Source organism: Bufo bufo, chromosome 10 (assembly GCF_905171765.1).
Source record: "Bufo bufo chromosome 10, aBufBuf1.1, whole genome shotgun sequence".
Classification (NCBI taxonomy): domain Eukaryota; kingdom Metazoa; phylum Chordata; class Amphibia; order Anura; family Bufonidae; genus Bufo; species Bufo bufo.
This window is the reverse complement of record NC_053398.1, coordinates 60,251,031-60,274,627: the sequence shown is the minus strand read 5'-3', so window position 1 is coordinate 60,274,627 and position 23,597 is coordinate 60,251,031. Positions and strand designations below refer to the sequence as shown.

General features: G+C 42.8%; 1 protein-coding gene across 2 annotated transcripts in view; it reads right to left on the bottom strand.

Annotated features, from left to right (window-relative positions):
- Positions 1–13,996: 13,996 nt before the first annotated feature.
- FKBP2 (FKBP prolyl isomerase 2) overlaps positions 13,997–23,597 on the bottom strand; it is a 55,815-nt gene continuing 46,214 nt past the window's right edge. For both annotated transcript variants that reach the window (XM_040409857.1, XM_040409858.1), the window contains exons 4-6: positions 21,847–21,893; positions 21,730–21,765; positions 13,997–14,157 (exon numbers count right to left, since the gene is read on the bottom strand). In XM_040409857.1, the coding sequence (XP_040265791.1) occupies positions 14,096–14,157; positions 21,730–21,765; positions 21,847–21,893 (145 nt within the window). In that variant the 3' untranslated portion in view covers positions 13,997–14,095. The remainder of the gene's footprint in view (positions 14,158–21,729; positions 21,766–21,846; positions 21,894–23,597) is intronic.

Genomic DNA, 23,597 nt, shown 5'->3' with positions numbered 1-23,597 from the left:
TGGGAGAAGGTTTTTTGGATGAGTAATGAGCCTGGACGTTGGATGAAGAGCCCCCAATGAAGTATTATGCTGTTAGAACATCTTAGTGTTTTTTATTTCTGAGGTTCCTTCTGTGTGTCCCGCCTGCATTACAGGGAGGTGGTTCCCTTCCTTTTTTTGATGAGATAATGCTTTGTTCAGTTCAAGTATCTATATTGCCAGTATGTTATTGCTTTGGTAGCTTTATATACCCTGTCACATCTAATAGAGGAGAACCCTCTTAGTCACGAGTTGGAGCAGGATGGGGACCCTAAATGTGGCCAGCATTGACGTGTTGGCACATTTGGGTACCGATTGGGGTTGGGGTAATCCATCTTGGAAGAGGTGGTTACTCGCCTAACCTGCTTGGCAGTGGAATTTATCCACAGTGACTGATCCTATAGGAATAGTGACGGTGTTTAGCTACAATGATTATTTATAAAAAGAGATTTGGCGGGGTTCCCTCTTTGAACATGGCGGCAGTTGCACAGGTGATGTTGTTGCGCATGCGCCGCCTTTTTCAGCCGTCAGTTTATGGGCAGGGCTTGTGATTCATGCGTTCACCGCTTGGGTCATCAACATGCGACCCTGCGGCGAGCGTGCGTCTCCGCTTGGCCCGATACTGATGATGTAATGCAGCCGGAACATGCGCAGAGGCAACCTACAGACGCGCAGAATGGCGCGATGGTATATGTGGGCCACATCGATCTTCCAGGTACTAACTAGTCTCCTCCTCCCTCCTATGATCACATTAATTAAAGTATATGATTATAGATGAATGCGATACAGTTGGATCCAATCATGTTTATTTGAGGATATTGTATGTTTTTTATTACATCATGTATTTGATTCACTATATGCACCTGTCACTTTACCCTTTGCGGATGATTATTGACTTCTCTTATGTATTTTGATATATTTTGCACTTGAATTTTTGTAATTATCAATTATGTTTTTGTACTGATTACCTTGATTGATACACCTTTATATGTATGCTATTCATTTTGCACCAGTGCTTGAGCAAGGCTCATGTATGAGCCGAAACGTCGCTCTTTGCCACTTCATGGGTGAATAAAACACATTGTCTTATTGAAGATCTTTCTGGAGTGCAGTCCGATTTTTATTATATATTTATAATAAACCAAGGAATGTGGGCAGAACCACTGTCTGAAAGGTACAGACGGAGTGCCAGCGGCTGAGTCGGCAATCCACCTCCAAACAATATAAAATAAATGAAGTCCGCAGCACATCCAGGTAGTGAACAAGTGAAAGAAGCTTTAATCACCAAGCATGCGACGTTTCAATCCTCTCAATGGGATTTTTCTCAAGCAGTGACCAAGCATGCTCAGTTACTGGGATTTTCACGCACAACCATTTCTAGGGTTTACAAAGAATGGTGTGAAAAGGGAAAAACATCCAGTATGCGGCAGTCCTTTGGGCAAAAATGCCTTGTGGATGCTGGAGGTCAGAGGAGAATGGGCCGACTGATTCAAGCTGATAGAAGAGCAACGTTGACTGAAATAACCACTCGTTACAACCGAGGTATGCAGCAAAGCATTTGTGAAGCCACAACACGCACAACCTTGAGGCGGATGGGCTACAACAGCACAAGACCCCACCGGGTACCACTCATCTCCACTACAAATAGGAAAAAGAGGCTACAATTTGCACGAGCTCACCAAAATTGGACTGTTGAAGACTGGAAAAATGTTGCCTGGTCTGATGAGTCTTGATTTCTGTTGAGACATTCAAATGGTAGAGTCCGAATTTGGCGTAAACAGAATGAGAACATGTATCCATCCTCTGATGGCTACTTCCAGCAGGATAATGCACCATGTCACAAAGCTCGAACCATTTCAAATTGGTTTCTTGAACATGACAATGAGTTCACTGTACTAAAATGGCCCCCACAGTCACCAGATCTCAACCCAATAGAGCATCTTTGGGATGTGGTGGAACGGGAGCTTCGTGCCCTGGATGTGCATCCCTCAAATCTCCATCAACTGCAAGATGCTATCCTATCAATATGGGCCAACATTTCTAAAGAATGCTATCGATACCTTGTTGAATCAATGCCACGTAGAATTAAGGCAGTTCTGAAGGCTAAAGGGGGTCCAACACAGTATTAGTATGGTGTTCCTAAAAATTCTTTAGGCGAGTGTATATATATATATATATATATATATATATATATAAATATATAAAAATCAGCCTGGTAAGGAGCCCAAGGGGCTGTACTAACCGTTCTGGAGCCCAGCCACGTCCCTTGTAAAGGAGACCAGCACCGCCTGTTTCCACGAATCTCCTCCTTGCTCACGAAGTCAGATCGCCGTAATCTCGCTGTGTGCAAGCTCGCGCATGCGCAGTGCCGGCATAGTGTTCCTTCCCTGTGCTGGCATCAGCCTCAGGGAAGGAACTGAGCATGCACGAGCTCGAGCACCACGAAATTACGGCGATCTGACTTTGTGAGCAAGGAGGAGATTCGTGGGTACAGGCGGTGCTGGGCTCCTTCACAGGGGTGTGTGGCTGGGCTCCAGAACGGTTAGTACAGCCCCTTGGGCTCCTTACCAGGCTGATTTACATATATATATAAAATCATTTTTTACACTCAATAAAACTACACAGAGTTATGGGACAGGTATATTGCGGACATGCTAGCGGCGATCTAGCTGTGCATGTCCGCATCTCTATAGGGTAAAAAGAGGTGACAGAATCCCTTTAACCCCTCCAGGACACAGTCATTTTTTATCTTCCTGACACGGTCAAATTTTGCAAATCTGACGTGTCACTTCATGTGGTAATAACTTTGGAATACTTTTACCTATCCAAGAGAATGAGACTGTTTTCTTGTGACATATTTTATAAAAAAAAAAAAAAAGAATAATCCAAAATTTACGGCAAATTTTGAAAAATTCACTATTTTCTACATTTGAATTTCTCTGCTTTTAAAGATGGATAGTGATATCTCATAAAGTAGTTATTAATTAACATTCACCATATGTCTACTTTATGTTTGCATCATTTTGTAAATGTCGTTTTATTTTTTTAGGATGTTTACAAGGCTTAGAAATTTAGAAGCAAATTTTTAAGAAAATTTGCCAAAAACAAACTTTTAGGACCAACTAAGTTATGAAGTCAGTTTGTGGGGCCATTTCAGAAACTACACCCCTCAAAATATTCAAAACTGATTTTACAAACTTTGTTAATCCTTTACATGTTTCACATGAATTAAAGGAAAATGGAGAGGAAAAGGGTTAACAGCAAAACAAACCTCAATATTTATTACCCTGATTCTGCAGTCTACAGAAACACCTCATATGTGGTTGTAAACTACTGAATGGGCACACTGTAAGGCTCAAAAGGGAATGAGCGTGATATGGTTTTTGTAGGGCAGATTTTGGAGAAATGTTTTTTGGGTGCCATGTCACATTTGAAGAGATCCTAAAGTACCACTACAGTGGAAAACCCTTATAAGTGACCCCATTTTGGAAACTGACTCACCCCTCCTTTTCTTTCCCATTTTGGAAACTACACCTTTCAAAGAAATTTAGATGTGTACTGACTGCTTTGACCCAACAGGCATTTCATAGAATTTAGAAACACTTGGCTGTGAAAGTGAAAAATATCATTTCTTCCCATAAAATGTTGCATAAGCCCCCATTTTGCATTTTCACAAGGGGCAATAGAAGAAAGAGCTCCCCAAACTTTGTTAAGCATTTTCTCCTCAACACAGCAACACCCCATGTGTAGTTGTAAACTGCTGTTTGGGCACACGGGAGGGATCAGAAGGGAAGGAGTGCCATAAGGTTTTTGGAGGGCAGATTTTGGTAGAATGGTTTTCGGGTGCCATGTCACATTCAAAAGGTACCCATTGAGTAGAAACCCTCAAAAAGGGACCCCATTTTGGAAACTGCACCCCTCAAGGAATTGAAGAGTGTAGCGAGTGCTTTGACCCCACAGGTGTTTGATAGAATTTAGAAACACTTGGCTGTTAAATTGAAAAATTTCATTTTTTTCCCCAGCTTTAGCCCTAGATATTTCATTTTCATAAGGGGTAACATGAGAAAAAGCACCATACCATTTGTTATGAGACTTCTACTGAATATGTCAACATCCCATAGGTGGTCATAAACTGCTATATGGGCACACCACAGGACTCAGAAGGGAAACTGTGCTATATGGCTTTTACAGGGCAGATTTTGTAGAAACGGTTTTCAGGCACCATGTCGAATTTGAAGAGACCCCGAGTTACTCCTACAGTTGAAACCCCCAAAAAGAGACCCCCACAATTAATTTTTAAGGGGTGTACTGAGGACTTTGACCCAACAGGCATTTAATAGAATTTAGAAACACTTGGTTGTGAATTTTTTTTAAGGGGTTACAAGAAAATAGGACCCACAATCTGTAGCCTATTTTTCATGATTGCGGCAACAACTCATATGTGGTCGTAAACTGCTGTGTGGGCGCACTGCAGGGTTCAGAAGAGAGAGAGCACCATGTGCTTTTGAGGCATAGATTGGTGATTTATACAGCACTGGCTGACAACTGCAGAGCCTCTGAGGGGAAATAAAAAAAGAAACCCCCCAAGAAGTGAACCCATTTTAGAAACCACACCCCTCACAGTATGTACCAAAGGGTGTAGTGAATAAAAATGAATTATAGCAGATTATGGAAAAATTTCAATTTTCACTTTGCACTGATATGCCATTTTAGTGCCCAATATGTTGGCCCATTGTATACCAGTGTGTAAAGTAAGCCCTCTTATTATGCAATGCTTTCTGGTTTTATAAACAACCTACATGTGGCCCTAATCTTTTGCCTGGACATATAGCAGGGCTCAGGAGTAAAAGAGCACGATGCGCATTTGAGGCCTAATGTGGTGATTTACACATCTTGGGGCACATTTATTAAGACGCCTGTCTTAATAAAGCCCTGCACTGTTGGTGGATCTGTCGCAGTTATGTAGAGGCTGGCACCTTCGGCGGATCCACCGCTGCTTCTAAATGTAAGACAGCTTCCTAGCCATTTTACATTTAGACCACTAAAACTGGCGTAGAAAATGGTAAATGAGACAGGCCTATCGGCCGGTGTCCATCCCCACCATGCCCACTTTTTTAGACCTAGTCTTGCAGATTGCGCCAGAAATACGCCTAACATAGGCGTATTTCAGTTTAATAAATGACCCCCTCCCCCTTGTGTTTAGAAGTGTAAAGGCTCTGGGATGAAATATTAAATGGAACCCGCAAGAAGTGACCTCATTTTGGAAACTACACCCCTCCAGGTATTTATTGAGTGGAGTGAGCATTTTGATGCCACAAATATTTTGCAGAAATTAATGCACAGCATCTCGTGGAATGTGAAAATTGCAATTTTTCCACAGATATAGCATTTTAGTACCCAATATGCTGTGCCGAGCTTGTGCCATCTGAGTCTCACACCACACCCTTTAATTGTTGTGGTGGGTACTGCTTGGTATTGAAATGCCATAAATGTGGATGAAAACTGCTGTTTGAGTACGCTGCAGGGTTGAGAAGGTAAAGGCTGCCTTTTGGCTCTTGCACAGATTTTGATGGATTGGTTTATGGGTGCCATGTTACTTTTGAACAGCCGCTATTCTTTTATTAATTTTCGCTTGATGGAGTGGTCCGAGGACTTATTTTTTGCTGGATGAGTTGCCATCATTGGTTATATTTTTGGGTACATACGACTGTGGCGGAAATAACCTCGCCACTGGATTTTGGAGGGGCCTGCTTGCCAGCCTTTTGCCTCATGATTATGGCCCATATACTAAAACTTTAAAGGGATTCTGTCATCAGATTTTACCCCTATAACCTAAAGATATCCTCATGTCCGGACTAATAAGAAGAATCCTAAGCTGGCCTTATTAAACCTCACTGTGGCTCTATTTGTCCAAAAAACAGGTTTTTATAACCTGCCAATCACTTACTTAAGGTGCCCAAGGGGAGGTCCGTTAATACAGGGTGCCCGGCCGCACCCCTCGCCGTCCGGTGCCCAGCGCCGCCTTCCCTGTCTTCAGCACCGCCTTCTACAGCTCAGCACCGCCTCTGCAATCCTCCCGTCCCTCTGCCAGATCCCGCGCCTGCACACTAGGCTCGGCCTGATGCGCACTTCGCTCAACCCTAATATGGCCTGCAGATTGGCTGAGCTTAGTGCGCAGGCGCGGGATCTGGCAGAGGGACGGGAGGATTGCAGAGGCGGCGCTGAGCTGTAGAAGGCGGCGCTGAAGACAGGGAAGGCGGCGATGAAGACGGAAGGCGGCGCTGGGCACCGGACGGCGATAGCTGATAGGGATCATAACCACCTCCCGTCCGCCCATAGGATATAAACTTCCAGGAGGTGGTTCTCTATTTCTGAATGGATGTTCCAGAACGTCCGTTCAGAAACTGCAGCTGGACGCTAATCGTGCAGCTGCTGATCGGGTTGCTCGCTGTCAGTGACAGCAGGGCAACCCTTAGAGAAGGCAGGGACAGTGCCCAGGTGTCCCTGCCTTCTGGATCGCTGCATACACAGCGCTCACCGAGCACTGTGTATGCAGAGCAGGAAGCGCTATGCGCTTCCTGTTCCGGCCCGGCGGTCATGTGGTCACCGGGACCGGAGAGCGCAGGAGCTGTGTGAGGTCTTTCACAGACCTCGATCAGTCCTGCACTGAGGCTGTACAGCGTTGTATTCTGCTGTACAGCCTCTCTGGGGGGTGTATTTCTCCTGTAACTGGGGCTACTACAGTATGTCAGCCCCAGTTACAGGAGAAATCAACAGTGAAAAGAAAAAGTGAAGTAAATGTCCCCCAGAGGTCTTGTATGACCTTATGGGGGATGAAAAGTGTAAAAAAAATAAATAAATAAATAAAGTGTTGAAAAAATAAACAAAAGGTTTCACATGTAAAAAAAAAAATTCCCCAAGTAAGGAATAAAAAAAAAAAAAAAAGTTAAAAATAGAAAAAATAAAATAAAATAGACACATTTGGTATTGCCGCGTCCGTAAAAACCAGCTCTATAAAAATATCACATGACCTAACCCCTCGGGTGAACATCGTAAAAAAAAAAAAAAAAAGTCAAAACAAGCAATTTTTGTCACCTTACATCACAAAAAGTGCAACACCAAGTGATCAAAAACACCTATGTCCCACAAAATGGTACCAATAAAACCGTCACCTCATCCCACAAAAAAAAAAAAAAAAAAAAAAAAACTATAGCTCTCAGAACATGGAAACATTAAAACATAATTTTTTGGTTTCAAAAATGCTATTGTGTAAAACTTTAATAAATAAGAAAAAGTATACATATTAGGTATCGCCACGTCCGTAACAATCTGCTCTATAAAAATGTCACTTGACTGAAACCCTCAGATGAACGTTGTAAAAATAAATAAAAACTGTGCTAAAACAACCAATTTTTTGGTCACCTTGCCCCATAAAGTGTTATAATAAATGATCAAAAAATCATATGTACCCAAAAATAGTAGCAATAAAACTGGCACCTTATCCCCTAGTTTCCAAAATGGGATCACTTCTTGGGAGTTTCTTCTGTAAGCGTGCATCAGGGGGCTTCAAATGGGACATGGCATCTAAAAACCATGTGGAGTTCCTTTTCTTCTGCGCCCTGCCGTGTGCCCATACAGCAGTTTATGACCACATGTGGGGTGTTTTTGTAAACCGCAGAATCTGGGTAATAAATATTGAGTTTTGTTTGGCTGTTAACCATCGATGTGTTAAAGAAAAAAATTGGATTAAAATGGAAAATCTGCCAAAAAAGTGAAATTTAAAAATTTGATCTCCATTTTCCTTTAATTCTTGTGGAACGCCTAAAGGGTTAACAAAGTTTGTAAAACCGGTTTTAAGTAACTTGAGGGGTGTAGTTTCTACAATGGGGTCATTTATGGGGGTATCCACTATGTAGGCCCCACAAAGTGACTTCAGACCTGAACTGGTCCTTAAAAAGTGGGTTTTGGCAATTTTCTTAAAAATTTGAAGAATTGCTTCTAAACTTCTAAGCCTTCTAACGTCCTAAAAAAATTAAATGACATTTCCAAAATGATGCCAACATAAAGTAGACATATGGGGAATGTTAAGTAATAAATATTTTATGAGGTATCACTTTCTGTTTTAAAAGCAGAGAAATGGAAATTTAGAAAATTGTGCATTTTTCAAAATTTTGGGTAAATTTGGGATTTTTTCATAAATAAAAGGGGAAATATATTGACTCAAATTTATGACTATCATGAAGTACAATGTGTCATGAGAAAACAATCTCTGAATGACTTGGATAAATAAAGGCGTTCCAAAGTTATTACCACATAAAGTGAGATATGTCAGTTTTGCAAAATTAGGCCTGGTCAGGAAGGGGGCAAATGGTTAAGTGAACCTCCGCCAGAAGAATATTTTTTCCGTTAACTGGCTCAGTGCTAAACTTCTTGTTCCGCCCTGATGATTTAGGTAAGCGACTACTGTTGTACGGTCTGTTCTTACCTGCACGTCTTTGCTTTGTATGTAATGAGCAAACGCTTTTATTGCTTCCCATACCGCCGTCAACTCCCTTTGATTTGAAGAGAGATTTCTGACTGTCGGACCATTTTCCTTGAGAAGAGAGATGAGACCAGTGCGCTCCCCATTCCCAAAGGCTTGCATCTGTCGTGATAATAATTAGATGTTCGGGATTCCATGGAACTCCTCTTACAGATGCTCTGACTGTTTCCACCACTGCAGGGGCTGAATTACTAGCAAAGGGATTTGAATTCCCCCCTCTAGTGATTCCCACTGTTGTAGGATCCGAGTGTGGAACTGTGCCCATTTTACGGCCGGGATGCATGAGGTCAGGGAACCCAGTAGCTTCATTGCCTCCCTGATTGCACATACAGATTGGTTTTGAAATTTTGTCCCTTTTTCGCTTATCCCCATTACTTTGTAAGAACTGTCTCTTGACAAGTAGAATCTAGATGGACCCCTAAGAAAGTTAAATTCTGAGATGGGCAAGGATTTGACTTTTTCCAGTTTATTAACCAACCTGTCTGATACAGTGTCTAACAAGTTAAAAACAGATTGCTTTCCAGTGCCTGTTTTGAGTTGCCTACTATCAACAGATCGTCCAGGTAGGGTATAATTAGGATGTTTCGCCTTACCTCTAGCATTTATTTGGTAAACACTCTTGGGGCGGAGGTGATTCCAAAGGGAAGTACTTGGAACTGGAAATAACATTGTTTTTTCCCCAAAAAGACTGCTATTTGGAGAAATTTCTGAGATTTCTCGCATACCAGAATATGGTAATAAGCATCTTTTAGGTCTATTGATGCCAAAAAATCTCCTTCTTTTAACAGATTTATTATGGATCTTATCATCTCCATTTTGAATCTGACATTTTATGAATTTGTTCAGGCCCTTTAGGTTTATTATTAATCGGGATTTTCCATCCGTTTTTTTTTTTACCAGGAAAATTGTTTAATAGTAGCCCTTTTTAGTTGTGAGAGGAACCGGAATAATGGCTTTTTGAGCCAATAGATTCCGAATCCCCCTTCCAATTTTCCTTGTAAGACGGACAATTTCTGGATTGGGGTTATTTTGAAAACATTTGAGGGAGGAGAAAGCCGAAAAGTAATATCGTAATCCTTTGTCCTGAAAGGAACCCCCTTTTTTAATTCTTCGAAAGGGAAATTTTCTTTTATTTGTATCCCTAGGGAAGGACTTTGAGTCCGAGGCCTTCTCTAAATCTTGGCCAAACATTAAGTTTCCATGGAAAGGTAAACCACATAGTCTAATCTTGGAACTGAACCAGACCACCACTGCTAGACCCGTGGCTTTTGCTGCCATTCTGACCGACTCTGCAGTAGAGTCTGACAGAAAGTCAACAGCTTTCACGAGCAGAGGGAAGGAGTCCTTTAGTGTGTCATAAGATGCTCCTTCCTTTAGAGGAGCTTCTAACTGTAGCAACCACCTTTTTAATGATCTGGAAACGGACGTGGCTGTCAGATTAGGCTTAAATAGCGCAGCGCTAGCATCCCAGGTCTTTTTTAAAGCCTGATCAGCTTTCTTGTCCATGGGGTCTTTTAGGGTCCCCATGTCTTCAAATGGAAGTGCATTTGCCCCTTTAACTAGCTTAGATAGAGATACATCAACTTTAGGGCAGGTTATTAGCAGGGCCTCATCCTCTTCACAAAAAGGAAGGAGACGTCTCATAGTCTTCGGGATAAAACGTTTTCTATCTAGAGTTTTCCATTCTTTTTTTTATTAATTCCTGCATGTTTTTGTGGACCGGAAAAACTATTATTTTCTTTTGTTCCAGTCCGCTATACATTTGGTCCTGGACGGACCTCTGCACTTCCCTGATAGCTTTTACTAACTCTTTTGTGTCCTCAGAGGAGAAGAGGAAGTTTTTAAATTTGGAATCAGACCCAGATGAATTCCCGGAGTCTGGATCCTCTGAATCTGATTCTTGCTCCGAGTCAGAAGATGATGAGCCGGCGATACTCATTTTCGTTATCCTTGATTTGAGCTAGATGTCCCAGGAGTAACTACAGGATTCTCTGCTATGGCAGATCTCATTTCTTCCTTTATAACATCCCTTAGCTCCTCCCTAATAGATAGAACCAGGTCTTTACCATATTAGAGGTACACTTTTTGCAGTTTTTTGTTATATGCATCAGGAAATCTAACTGAACACAACACATTTTTTTAGTTTTTGGACTAGCTTTCTGAGCCCCATCCTTCTCACTCTGCATACATACAGGAAGAGAGGAACACAGAGGTATAAGGGAGTTAACATAACCAGCGTTCCCCTCCTCCAGAGACTTTTTACTTACAATAGAAGGTCCCCGAGAGGCTTCCATCTGACCAGTACCCGGCTCAGACATATTTAAATCTATCACCTCTGATCCCCTTTTAAATACTCTTACCTGCAGACCTCAGATGAGCGGGCGACTTCCGCCATGGTCCTGCGCACCGATTGTAGCTCCGCCCCCTCAGCGTGCGTTCCACAGACCGGAAGTACCTTTTGGAACGCACGTGAGCCGCATGCGACTTCCGGTGGCGTCATCGTGAGTGCCAAAACTATCGGATCGCAATGAGGAGCTTACTAACAGACCGGAGGGACTCCCTGAGTGTCCGGTCGCACATGGTCCTCCACGCCCGACGCGCCGTGCGGGAGGTAAGGAGCAGGGATCCTTACAGTTTTCTCAGCACCTCAATACCCAACTAGGGCACAGGTGCTGCCTGCTTCCCTCATGTGTATAAAGGCATTTATTTTCTTCTTACCACCTCTGCCTGCCTGGAACAGAAACAGGCTCATAGCGTGTGCCATGAGGATGATCCATCTCCTACCTGTAGGGACAGGAAGACACTGAAGAAGAGCCGAAGGAGGGTCAAATTTATACTTCCTGTCCCTACCTGGTTGGAGGCGGGTCATCTTTTATGGTATGCCGTCATGGAGGATGAAAGGGAAAACAAAGTTTTATGCGAATCGACTTCGGATGAAACAACCCTAGTCAGGGGTATTGCTCTCTGTGTATGTCCATGCTATCATTGGACGACCCTTCTTTCAGCAAATGGTTCAAAGCGAATAATCCAGCTAAAATTTCTACTTTAAGCATAAAGGGGTTATCCGGGTGTACATTTTTCCCTTTCCCTGTTCTTCACCTCCCAGGCCTTGCAACTTACAAATGCACTTGCGCTACTTTTTCTGTCTCACTTCGGAGATCAGGAGAGTGGTCACGTGACTGTGCCCTCTGTGGAGACTGGATTTCTGATGTCACCACAAGGCCTCCCATGATGCCGTCAGAATCGCCAGCTGAATGGTTGTGATGTCAGACCCATGTGATCTTGATCCACAAGATGGGTAGGCAGAGTCAACTGCTTGTCATATCGAAGCTGTGTGGGAGGAAACATTAGGAGGAGGAGGCAGCAAAGAGATGGAGGGTGTAGTGGATGGAGTTTTTGGCCAAGGGTAGGGTGTAGTGGGCATGTACATTTCTGCCAGATCTCGCAGCACACAGCCCTATGGGAAGAGTTGTGTCTGCGGCTCATCTACGCCCACAAAGTGAAAGTTCAGATTGTAAACAATGGAGCATGGAGACTAAAGTGAAGACTGTCTAAGGGTCCATTCACACGTCCGTAGTGTATCGCGGATCCGCAATACACCCGGCCGGCATCCCCATAGAAATGCCTATTCTTGTCCGCAGTTGCGGACAAAAATAGGACATGTTCTATTTTTTTCCGGAGCCGCTGACCAGAAGAACCAGCGCGGCGCTCCGTAAATGCGGATAGCACACTGTATGCTGTCCGCATCCATTCCGTCCCCATAGAGAATGAATGGGTCCGCACCTATGTGGGCCCATTATTACGGACGTGTGAATGGAGCCTAAAGAAAAAGGTGATAGGCACACTTTTATGCTCTGTAGAAGTCTAGATGAGGTTTACACAATGAAATGACTTTTTTTTGGATCCTGCACAGCCACTTTAAATGATCACTAACTTTTCAACCTAGCATAAAGTGGGGGTCTGACTCCCAGCACCCTCGCCCACCAGCTGTATGAACAGAGGAGCGCTGCCTTCTCTTCACTGTTTACCGGCTTGCTCAGCACTACAATGCGAACAGCAATGTAATTACATCTCCTCCGTCTCCTTCACTTGAATGGGATGGAGTGTAACTACAATTGCTCTGTACCAGTCAGGTGAAGGGGCGGAGGAGCTGCGATTACACTGCTTGCTGCTGCAATGACGGCAAGCATGAAAGCTGAATTCTCTTCATACAGCTGATTGATAGGGGTGCCGGGAGTTGGACCCTCATCTGACAGTGATGACCTATCCTGAGAGTAGGTCATCAATATGGAGAAAGTAGAAAACCCCTTTAAAGGGGGCACCAACTACATATGAATGCCTATGGATTTAGAATGAGATGTCATAATTGTTCCTGTAGGTGGAATGAGTAGAATGTGAATACTTTTGTCAATATATTGTATCTCAGAGAAAAACGCCTTTTTCCCCCACTTATGGCTGGTTTGTACTGCCCGATTATCGTGCGGATTATCAGGAATGAATGTTACTATGTACACATTCCAAATAATCTGCCCCTGTAAAGGTGCTGCATATTACCTGAAGAACGAGCAATATGTTTATCGGGTGAATTCATCTTTTTATGCGGAAACCTCAACCATCATTCCTGGGCAGCAGATTGTTTCTGCTGCCCGGAAACAATAAGTCTGTATGAGAATGAGCGATGGCAGTAGCATATGCTTCAGCAGCTAAGAGTGTTTTACTGCCTCACATCTACACTGCTCAGTGCTTCTCTACAACGTCGTACATGCTCTTCTGCTTCTCTGTACATACAAGAATGACAGGGAAGCAAAATCTCCTCTACTTTGTGTGTGCTCTGTATGGGAGACATGGCAGCATACAGTCTCCGCTCCTACCAACTCAGGGATAACTGAATTACACATTTACAGAATCTGCAGAGGGGAAACTACTAAAAATGCAAGATAAAAGGTCATATAACGGTATTACTTATGCATGCGCGCACACACATGGACATATTCTGAAAAAAATCACTTGAAATTGTATGTATCCTTTAAATCTATCCCCTATATATAAAGTGCCATTTACATGGGTAGATTACCAACCAATTAAAAGAAAAGGAACGAATGTTCGTACAAAACGGTCATTCCCAACAACTGGCCCGTGTATAGGGATGTATTAATGATTAGTCACCCCCATACAGAGCGGATGATTGCTGCATGTAAATACAGCTTAAGCGAGCAGCCAATGATTGGAAGTTAACATAGGGTACATTTATGATCATTGCCCTGTGCATCAGCTCATGTAAATGGGCCCATAGCATGGAGTGCAATCTACAGTCCTATGTAAGCAATGCATTCAGGCTGATGTTAATGTGCTTCTATGAGATTAGCTGTGATCACTGTCCATGAGCTGCAGTAAGCATCTCTGGTTTACTGATCCTTACCTTAAATAATGTGAGGACAAGTTTTAGTGTTTGTGTTTATTGAGCTTTGTGTGAGACGCTGCTTTCCCCACAAACAGGACCCCAAACATAGAAACAAGTCTGTCCCACAACCCCATCTACAAATCAGTTTTTCTTTCAATCTTCAGCAGTTCCACCTCGAAGATCAGTGTAGCTCCTCCTAAAACAGAATGACAAACATTAGTAGAGAGCACAATCTAGATTTACCATTAACTTAGCTTGCGTACTTTATTGGCATGTCATGATGATAATTTGCACCATGTGGAGGAGACCTGTACCAACAACCAATATCTACTTCCATTTTAGAACTTCCACAGATAAACTGAAATTAGGATGGGTTTTGGCAGTGTGAAGCTGGTCTGGTTTGATAACGGAAATGAGTTTCAATGCAATGCGCTGGTGTTATCAATACAGTTACAATGAATCCATATTCCCATCAATATTTAGCCTTCAGAACAGTATCAGTTCTTCTAGATACACTTACAGTTTTTGAACGTGGCAGGAGGTTTGTCCAAACTTCTGTGGATGTAGGCTTGCTCAACCATCTCTTCATGTAATCCCAGACAGACTCGATAATGTTGAGATCAGTGGGGGCCATATCATCACTTCCAGAACTCCTTACTCTTAAGGACATTGGCTGTATGTTTGGTTTCATGTCCTGCTGCCGAATACATTTGGTGCCCATCAGACGCCTCCCTGATGGTACTGCATGATGGATAAGTATCTACCGGTCTCTCTCAGCACCGAGGACATCAATAATCATGACCAGATTTCAAACTCAATTTGCTGGAATGCAGTGCCAAACCTTCAAGGAACCTCAACCCTGCTTTACTGTTGCCTGCAGGCACTCATTGTACCCCTCTCCAGTCCTTCAGCAAACAAACTGCCTTATGTTATAGCCAAATATTTAGAATTTTGACTTGCATAGTTAATATGGTTGAAAAAAAAAGACATAAGTGCATCAAGTTCAACCAAGGGATAGGTGGGGATGTGAATCCCAGAAGGAAGCGAGACTCATTTTCATAAACATTAATGTCATATTTCATCCAAGCTCTTTTTAAAACTGTCCACTGTTCCTGCTGTTACCACGTCCTAGGGCAACTATTCCACAGGTTCTTACAGTAAAGAAACTGACGCTACTCGAGACTGAACTTTTTCTTCTCCAGTCGGAGGCAGTGCCCCCTTGTCTTTTGAGGGCATTTTACATGAAACAGCTCTTCACCATATTTTCTGTACGGCCCATTTATATATTTGTATAGGTTACTCATGTCCCCCCCTTAGACATCTCTTTTCAAGACTAAATAAACTTAATTATTTTAATCTTTCTTCATAACTAAAGACCCTCCAGGACCCTTATCAGTTTAATGTAGGACAGTATCCTGGTGGCCTTAGAAGCAGCTGATTGACATTGTATGCTGTTATTTAATCTACTATATATACAAGGACACCCAAATCCTTCTCTACAAGTGACTCTCCCAGTGCTACATCCCCTAGGATATACGAAGCACAGAGATAATTACTACCAAGATGCATAACTTTACATTTGTCCACATTGAACCTCATTTGCCAAGTTGATGCCCAATCACTCAGAATATTCACGTCAGCTTGTAGTTTATGGACATCTTCCATAGACTGTACAGTTCTACATAGCTTAGTGTCATCTGCAAAAATAGATATGGTGCTATTAATCCCGCCCTCAATATCATTAATAAACAAATTAAAAAATAGAGGACCCAGCACTGAACCTTGGGGTACACCACTTATAACCTGGGACCATTCTGAATAGGAATCATTGACCACAACTCCCTAGACACGGTCCTTCAGCCAGTTTCCAATCCAATTACAAACTATACTTTCCAAGTCTATAGACCTTACTTTACCTATTAAACTTCTATGAAGGACAGTATCAAAAGCCTTTGTAAAATCCAGAAACACTAAATCCACAGCCGCCCCTCTGCCCAGGCTACTACTCACCTCCTCTTAAAAACAGATCAGGTTATTCTGACAACGTCTGTCCTTGGTAAACCCATGTTGGTTGTCACTTATGATATTATTTACAGTCACATACTCCTGTATATAGTCTCTTAAAGAGTACCATAGATGGGTCCAGACATTATAAACTAAGTATCAGGATACGTAGGGCATGGTGCAGGGATCTCACAGCACGTACTATTTTTTTCTGGGCGCCGCTCCGTTTTGCCCGCTGTGGCCCCCGTTGTATTCTCCCACCTGGTATGCTAATTTTTGCATCGGAACAATGAGGAGGAGACTGTCTCTCAGTAGGGGTCTCCTTTTCCCTGGATGTAGCGTTGTCCAATCGCAACAGAGAGCGTCACAGCCAGGGAGAAGGCGAGTTTTTTTTTCTCCTTGGCTGTGACGCTCTCCGCTGTGAATGGACAGCGCTACAGCCAGGGGGAAGGAGACGCCCACAGAGAAAGACTCCTCCTCATTGTTCCGATTCTAAAACTAGCATACCAGGCGGGAGAATACAACAGGGGTCACAGCGGGCGAACAGATGGGCACCCAGAAAAAAATTTATTTACGTGCCGTGAGATTCCCTGCACTATGCCCTACGTATCCTGAAACTTAGTTTATAATGTTTTGACCCATGAAAGGTTCTCTTCAAGAGTCCTTCAAATATTTTTCCGACAACAGAAGTTAAAGGATAACCGTTATATATTTTTTTTGGAGTATTGGATTGTGGTGATTAATATCACCTTGGTGGCCCTATTTCAACTTTTCACTGTGTATTCAATTATCCCTTAATTCCACATTTTTGTTCCCTGTACTGCCTACTTTTACCTGTGCTTAAAATAGGGTTGCTAGACATGGTCCGTCTATCTGTTGAAGGACGGAGGACGCAGAAACAGGCTGCGTGCAAGGTCACATTACTTACAGCCAGGGACTGTAAGTAAATGATTAAATATATTCAATTGAGAGAAAATCTAAATCGCACATCCTCAATACTATGCTTTTGATATAACAACTGTTTAACATTACAGCATGATACAACGTGGCTATACAGCGCACAGTGAGGGCGCTGTGCGGCTGCTGGGTCCCATTGCCTACTGGAGCGGTGTGGGGGCGCGACAGTCGCCTCATAGTGCCACGCCAAAGATAGAGTAGGTCCCCACTTGATAGAGGCAACCTTGTCGTGGTAAGTGGGCCTATGCTCTTTGATCAAACTGTATACTAATGCCTCCTAATAGTGCATAGCAATAGATTGATAATAGCGCTGTATAGCCACGTTGTATCATGCTGTAATGTTAAACAGTTGTTATATCAAAAGCATAGTATTGAGGATGTGCGATTTAGATTTTCTCTCAATTGAATATAGTAAATGATTAAAGCCAGGTCCTTCCCAGCAGCTGATAACAGTGCCTGGGCTGTGTGCACCTCTCCCTGTCCCTGCGCTTGGCAGACGCTCCCTCACTCAGCAGAGCTGGAGGATGCAGAGTGGAAGCAGCGCAGACCAGGGAAGGGAGATCTGCCATCTGCTCAGTGTATAAATGAAAGCAACATGTGGTAAGAGGACCCCTTTGTGCTGCAGGAGATTAACCCTTTAGGGGGAGGGCTCTGGTTACTGACACTTTTGGGGGGCTATTGTAACTGGCTAGTGAGGGCAGGCGGGATTAGCCTCAGGCAGAGGGCAGTGGCAGCCATCTTAACTGAATAGTGAAATTGCAGTTTTATGCAGACTGGGTGCTGAGGGCTGAATCTTCTTAAATATGGGGTAAGTCAGTCTAATAGTAACTGATTCTGGAATATCATGTTATTAGTAACTACATATATGAAAATTGAAATTAGGGTCTAAATGTGACAGTTTTCCTTTAAACTAACTGGTCTATAATTACCTGTAGAGGTCCTAGATCCTTTTTTGAATATGGGCACCACATTTGCCTTGCACCAATCACTTGGCACTCTACCAGTACCTATAGAATCTTTAAAAATGCTAAACAAGGACACAGCAATGACTGAACTGAGCATTTTAAGAACTCTTGGGTGTAATCCATGTGGACCTGGAGCTTAGTTCTCATTTACCTTATTTAACTTAGCTTGGACCATATCTACAGTTAGCCAGTTGAGTATATTACTGGATGTACTAACAGCCCTGGCACCACCAATATCCGCTTCTTTCGCTTTTGTATATACAGAGCTAAAAAAAAAAACATTTAGTGACTCTGCCTTATCCTCATCTTCAGTGACTACTCCCCTTTACCATAAGGCTCAGTTCAGACCTGAGCGTTCTGAAAGGAGCGCTCTGTATGCGCGATTGTACGGGCGTTTACAATCGCGCATACAGAGACAAGTGTACACACAGTGTCGCGCGTTCCCGAAAGTCTATGTACGGGAACGCGCGACAAGCGCCCAAAAAAACGCTCCTGTACTTGTTTGAGCGTCGGGCGTTTTACAGCGCGATCGTACGCGCTGTAAAACGGCCAGGTGAGAACCATGCCGATAGGGAAGCATTGGTTTCTCCTTGTTGAGCGTTTTACAGCGCGTAGGAACGCGCTGTAAAACGCTCAGGTCTGAACTGAGCCTTACTGAGGAGACCTACCTGCTCAGACCTTTTTTTTTTTTAGCATTTATATATTAAAAGAAAAATTGGTATTCGTTTTTTGCCACCTGCTGTTTGTTTTGTATTTTTGCAGATTTTATCTCCTTTTTACTTATTGAAAACGTCAAAGACTACAGATGTCCCCTCAGATTTGTATTGTTATGCCCTTTTTTGGCATTTATTGCCCTTTTTACAATAGCTGTAAGCCACGGGGGTTTAATTTTAGCTGTTTATACTTGTTACCTAAAGGAATAAAGGCCAAGGACTTAACAGGCAAGAGCAACTGCTGACATTTTTCTGCACGCCAGGTCCTATGTTTTCCGCTGTTTGGCCACAATTCTTCAATGAAGACCACTCCTGGCCAGGCGTCTCTGAACAGTAAATAGGTGTACGTGGGTACCACTGGTTTCTGCCACTTCTGAGCTGATGGCATTGTTGGACATCTTCCGATTTCCAAGGGAAGAAAGCATGGTGTGTCTCTACTCTGCTGCAAATGGAGTTGAGCAAGCCTACATCCACAGAAGATCTGTAGTTCGTTCTCCAAGATGTTTGTAACAACCTCCCTGGTGAGTTCCTTTAAAAACTGTGCAAGTGTACCTGGAAGAATTGGTGCTTTACTTTTGTTAATTCACTTTGCATTTTGTTAATTGATAAAAAAAACAAAAAAAAAACGATTAAATATTCTATTCTTGAAAGCATTCTGACTTTGCATCATCAATTTATACATATATATATTTTTTTTTTTTACACACCTGCCTTAAACATTTGCACAGTATACAGTACATACATTCTGACAAAAAAATTATTAAGCATCCACATAGAACTGTCTGATTGATGTAAACCTCAACTCGCAGTTGTGTCTCAGGCAGATATGTAAATGATTACAGATGCGGACTGATTAGAAAATGGGTTTTACTAGAAGAGCGTAAAAAAAAAAAAAAAAAAGTCCTTTCCCTGGTGCCCTATAAAAAGGCTATCAAAGGCTACTTTTGGGTAGTGCACCTCTTAGTGCATCACTGACTGCTAGACATGTCACTCTCCTCTTCCATCCAGAAACAGGTGGCAACTTCATTACGCACCCCTGCCCATCTACCCAGACCATTTCCAGCCACTTAGCAAAAGGAAATTTGGTCTCACTGCCCCCAATACGTGTCCTTTTATTGGCAGCCAGCCACTGTCACCTTTGTTTTCAGTGATATCATGAATGGAAAACCTTGACTGCTATGAACTGGAACGGTCCTGTCTTTAGCAACAGATTCAGCTTCTGTGGTAAGCATTTCAATCCTCCCTTTGCTGAGGAGCAAGGAGAGAGTTTTACCATGGCCCTCACAGTCCCCTGATCTAAACATCGTTGAAAACCTGTGGATACACCAGTGCAAGAAGGAGGCTCTAGGAGCAATGGGCTCAGCTCTCTCTGCAATAGCAATCCCCCATTGCTCCTAGAGGCTCATATGTATATGTATATATATATAACAGTTTTTCTCAGCAATTCAGGCACATATGAACATGGGACCAACACAGATGCCTTCAGCTGCCAAGTGTACATGCAACTGGTCAGCCAGTTCACGGTAACAGTAATATTGACATGGGGTGCCCAAATTCTTAATTTTTTAATTCTCTGACCTGTTAAAAAGGTGCATGCTATAATCTGTAGCAAAGGTAATCCTCTTACCAGTAGCGGTGTTTGCGAGTTATAAACTCCCTTCCGACCCTCAGCTGTGTCATGTGACCAGCACTCAGACTTTTTAAATAACACAGCATCTTATGTGTGGACAGGAAGCCAGTTTCTCCATTCATTTCTATGGGATCCTCAATGTCCGTCCCATAGGAATGAATAGAGACGTAACTGACTTCCTGTCCTGTTTCAGTTGGAGATCAGAGAGTTGGTCACACGACACAGCTGAGGATCAGAAGGGAGGTTGTAACTAGAGATGAGCGAATTTCATATTTATTCCCCTGCATAACAGAAACAGGACGGATCCGTTATGAAGGCCATAGACTTCTGTTATGACAGAATGAATAACGGAATGCCTCTAAAGGCATTGCGTTATACATTCAGTCATAGAATTGCGTTATGGTCCGTGGTAACTGAATCCATAACGCAATTCTGCTTTTACCACCAAACGAATTTCATAACATGAAATTCACTCATCCCTAGTTATAACTCACAAATACAGTCACTGGTAAGAAGTTTACATTCACTACAGATTACATCATGCACCTTTCTAACAGGTCAGAGAATAACATGTTTGAGGGAGTACTACTTTAAAAAAATGAATAAAAGGTTAAAATAACAAAACTTTTTCCCTGCAGGTTTTTCGCCATATAAATCAACTGCTATCCCCAACAGTGACTTGAATGATGTCGCCATGTTACCATTAAGGTCAGTGATAGGTTTTTATTTTATGCATATTTAAAATATTTTTATGGGAATAGAATCCCTCTAATTTATCCCATCTTCACCTAGTTGTGGGAAGTCTAGGTAAAGTGATAGTCTAGGCTTTGTGTGTTCACATGAACTGATTTTGTGGCTTTTTTAGTTGTGATTACAACAAAAACATATCAAGGTAAATGGAAGAGGTTTTACTATAATGGCAGCTGACCTGAATTCCTCCTGAGCCTCCTCCATACACGTGCATGCTCAGGTCAGCCAAGTGTGCATATGTCAGAACAAAGCATCAATGCCTGATTCTTCTTTCACCCCAATAACTAACACCAGGGGAGAGCCGGAGGCCCCCATTCATATTAGTCAGTCTCTTTGAAATCAGCAGGCCCAGCCGATGCTGGTCTAATCTGTATGGCCACGGCTCGGTGGAATAAATGTGTATGGCCACGGCTCGGTGGAATAAATGTGTATGGCCACGGTTCGGTGGAATAAATTTGTATGGCCACGGTTCGGTGGAATAAATGTGTATGGCCACGGTTCGGTGGAATAAATGTGTATGGCCACGGTTCGGTGGAATAAATGTGTATGGCCACGGTTCGGTGGAATAAATGTGTATGGCCACGGTTCGGTGGAATAAATGTGTATGGCCACGGCTCGGTGGAAAGAAATGTGTATGGCCACGGCTCGGTGGAAAGAAATGTGTATGGCCACGGCTCGGTGGAACAAATGCTATATTTTATGTAAATTATGGGAAATTCCGTAAAATATATATGTGGGGTGCACCTTACCTGGAATTTTTGGGGGTGCTCCCCTATCTCCATATCCTGAGAAAACAAAAATACAGATATTAGATTCTCATTGTAAGCAAGCAGTATTAACCACTGCCCCATCATCACAATCCTTACCCAGTTCTGAAGGAATAACCAGCTTCCTTTTCTCTCCCTCACACATTCTAGAAAATGAAAGGTGACAAATATTAAATTTTCTCGTAAGAAATAAATGTACAAGATTTCAGGTTTAATCACAAATGCCATGCAGTGCAAAGCAGGACCTGCTAGAATTAGGATAACTGTAATAGTACCATCAATCCTTCAATCATTTAGAGCACTAGACCAATATCCTTTACAAAGTGGAATTCCCCTTTAACTAAGGCCTTCTGTATGCAACAGTATTTTGGGTCTGTGTCGGATCCGCTTTTGTGGATCGCATGCGGACTCATTCATTTCTACAAGGGGGGGTTGTCCGTATCTGTGCAGCTGTTCTACAAATGATAGAACATGTCTTATTGTTGTCTGTGTTGCAGACAAGAACAGGCATTTCTACAATAGGAATTGAGGAAAGTGCGGCATGCACATGGCCGGCACCCATATTCCGTAGATCCACGGTTTGCGGACTGCATGACGTCTAAATCTGTTCTTTATAAAATGCTTCTGATGATCAGGCTGCGGTCAAAGCAGGGAGGGTGAAATGTCTGGTATGTATGGACTTCTACAAAGCGCCAGGCAGCAGAGTGAGGTCTTCATCATCCTCGGCCTTCTGTGCTGAGCAGACAAGAGGCCTCTATGAGCCAGTGAACAGACCAAGGGCAGCGAGACCAGACTGCACGGGCAGGAACACAAATGGAGCTCACGGCTATAAATTAGCCCGATTCTAACAGAAGGCATAGAAAATTGGCAGCAGATAAATGGAGAGGAGACGGGTGCTAATTAAATAGCATTTGGGATCTGCCCACCACCCAGTGTGGAGACAGGAGCACGGGCACTCAGACAGGCAAATTAATGCATATTACTTTCCGTCTGTCACAATAAATAATGCATATTAATCAACTGCTGGATTTATCCCCCATCCCCAGCAGCCTCCACACATGAGTGTAAAAGAATAAAATAAAATAAAAACTCATTAAAGACGACCTGTCCAGACAAACCGCATGTAAGCCCATGGAAATGGGTTTTTCTGCATTACACAAAAGCTGGCGGATGGGCATTCATATTGTGGGGTGTAGTCGTGGCAGTTTCTACTTCTGATGAATCATAAAGGTGACAGATAATGGGATTCTTATGAGCGCCCCCATCCCCCCTCAGGTATCGGATGGCATATTCTGGAACACATTTCTGACTGCAGTTTTACCAGTAACAAAGCGCCACACAAACTGCTGGCTAGTAAATGATGGAAGGAGCGCACCCTGCTGGTGGACATAAAGAATGCAGCTTCACAATATTTTCACCTATACTGTACATACACTTTATATTCACTACATAATGATTTTGATGCACCAGTAAGATATGTTAATAACTAAACCGTAGATCTAATGAATATTTCATAATGTCATTTTACAACTATGAATATAATAATCACAAGGCTTCATGTACACAGCTATTTTACATCTGTGTGATACCTACATTTTTTACGGATAGCACACTGGCCCATTCATTTCTGTGGGGCCATGCACACATCCTTATTTTGGGCTGATTTATGTAGGCGTTCTGCAATTTATAGAACACGTCCTATTTTTGTCCATATTGCGGCCCAAAATAGTTCTTTTTATTGATTTTTGTGGATCCGTTGTTTCTAAGCAGATATACAGACACAGACGGGTGTGTGACACCTTAAAGGGGTTTTCCAGTAATCAAGATTGCCTACTGCCTGCCCCCTGAAA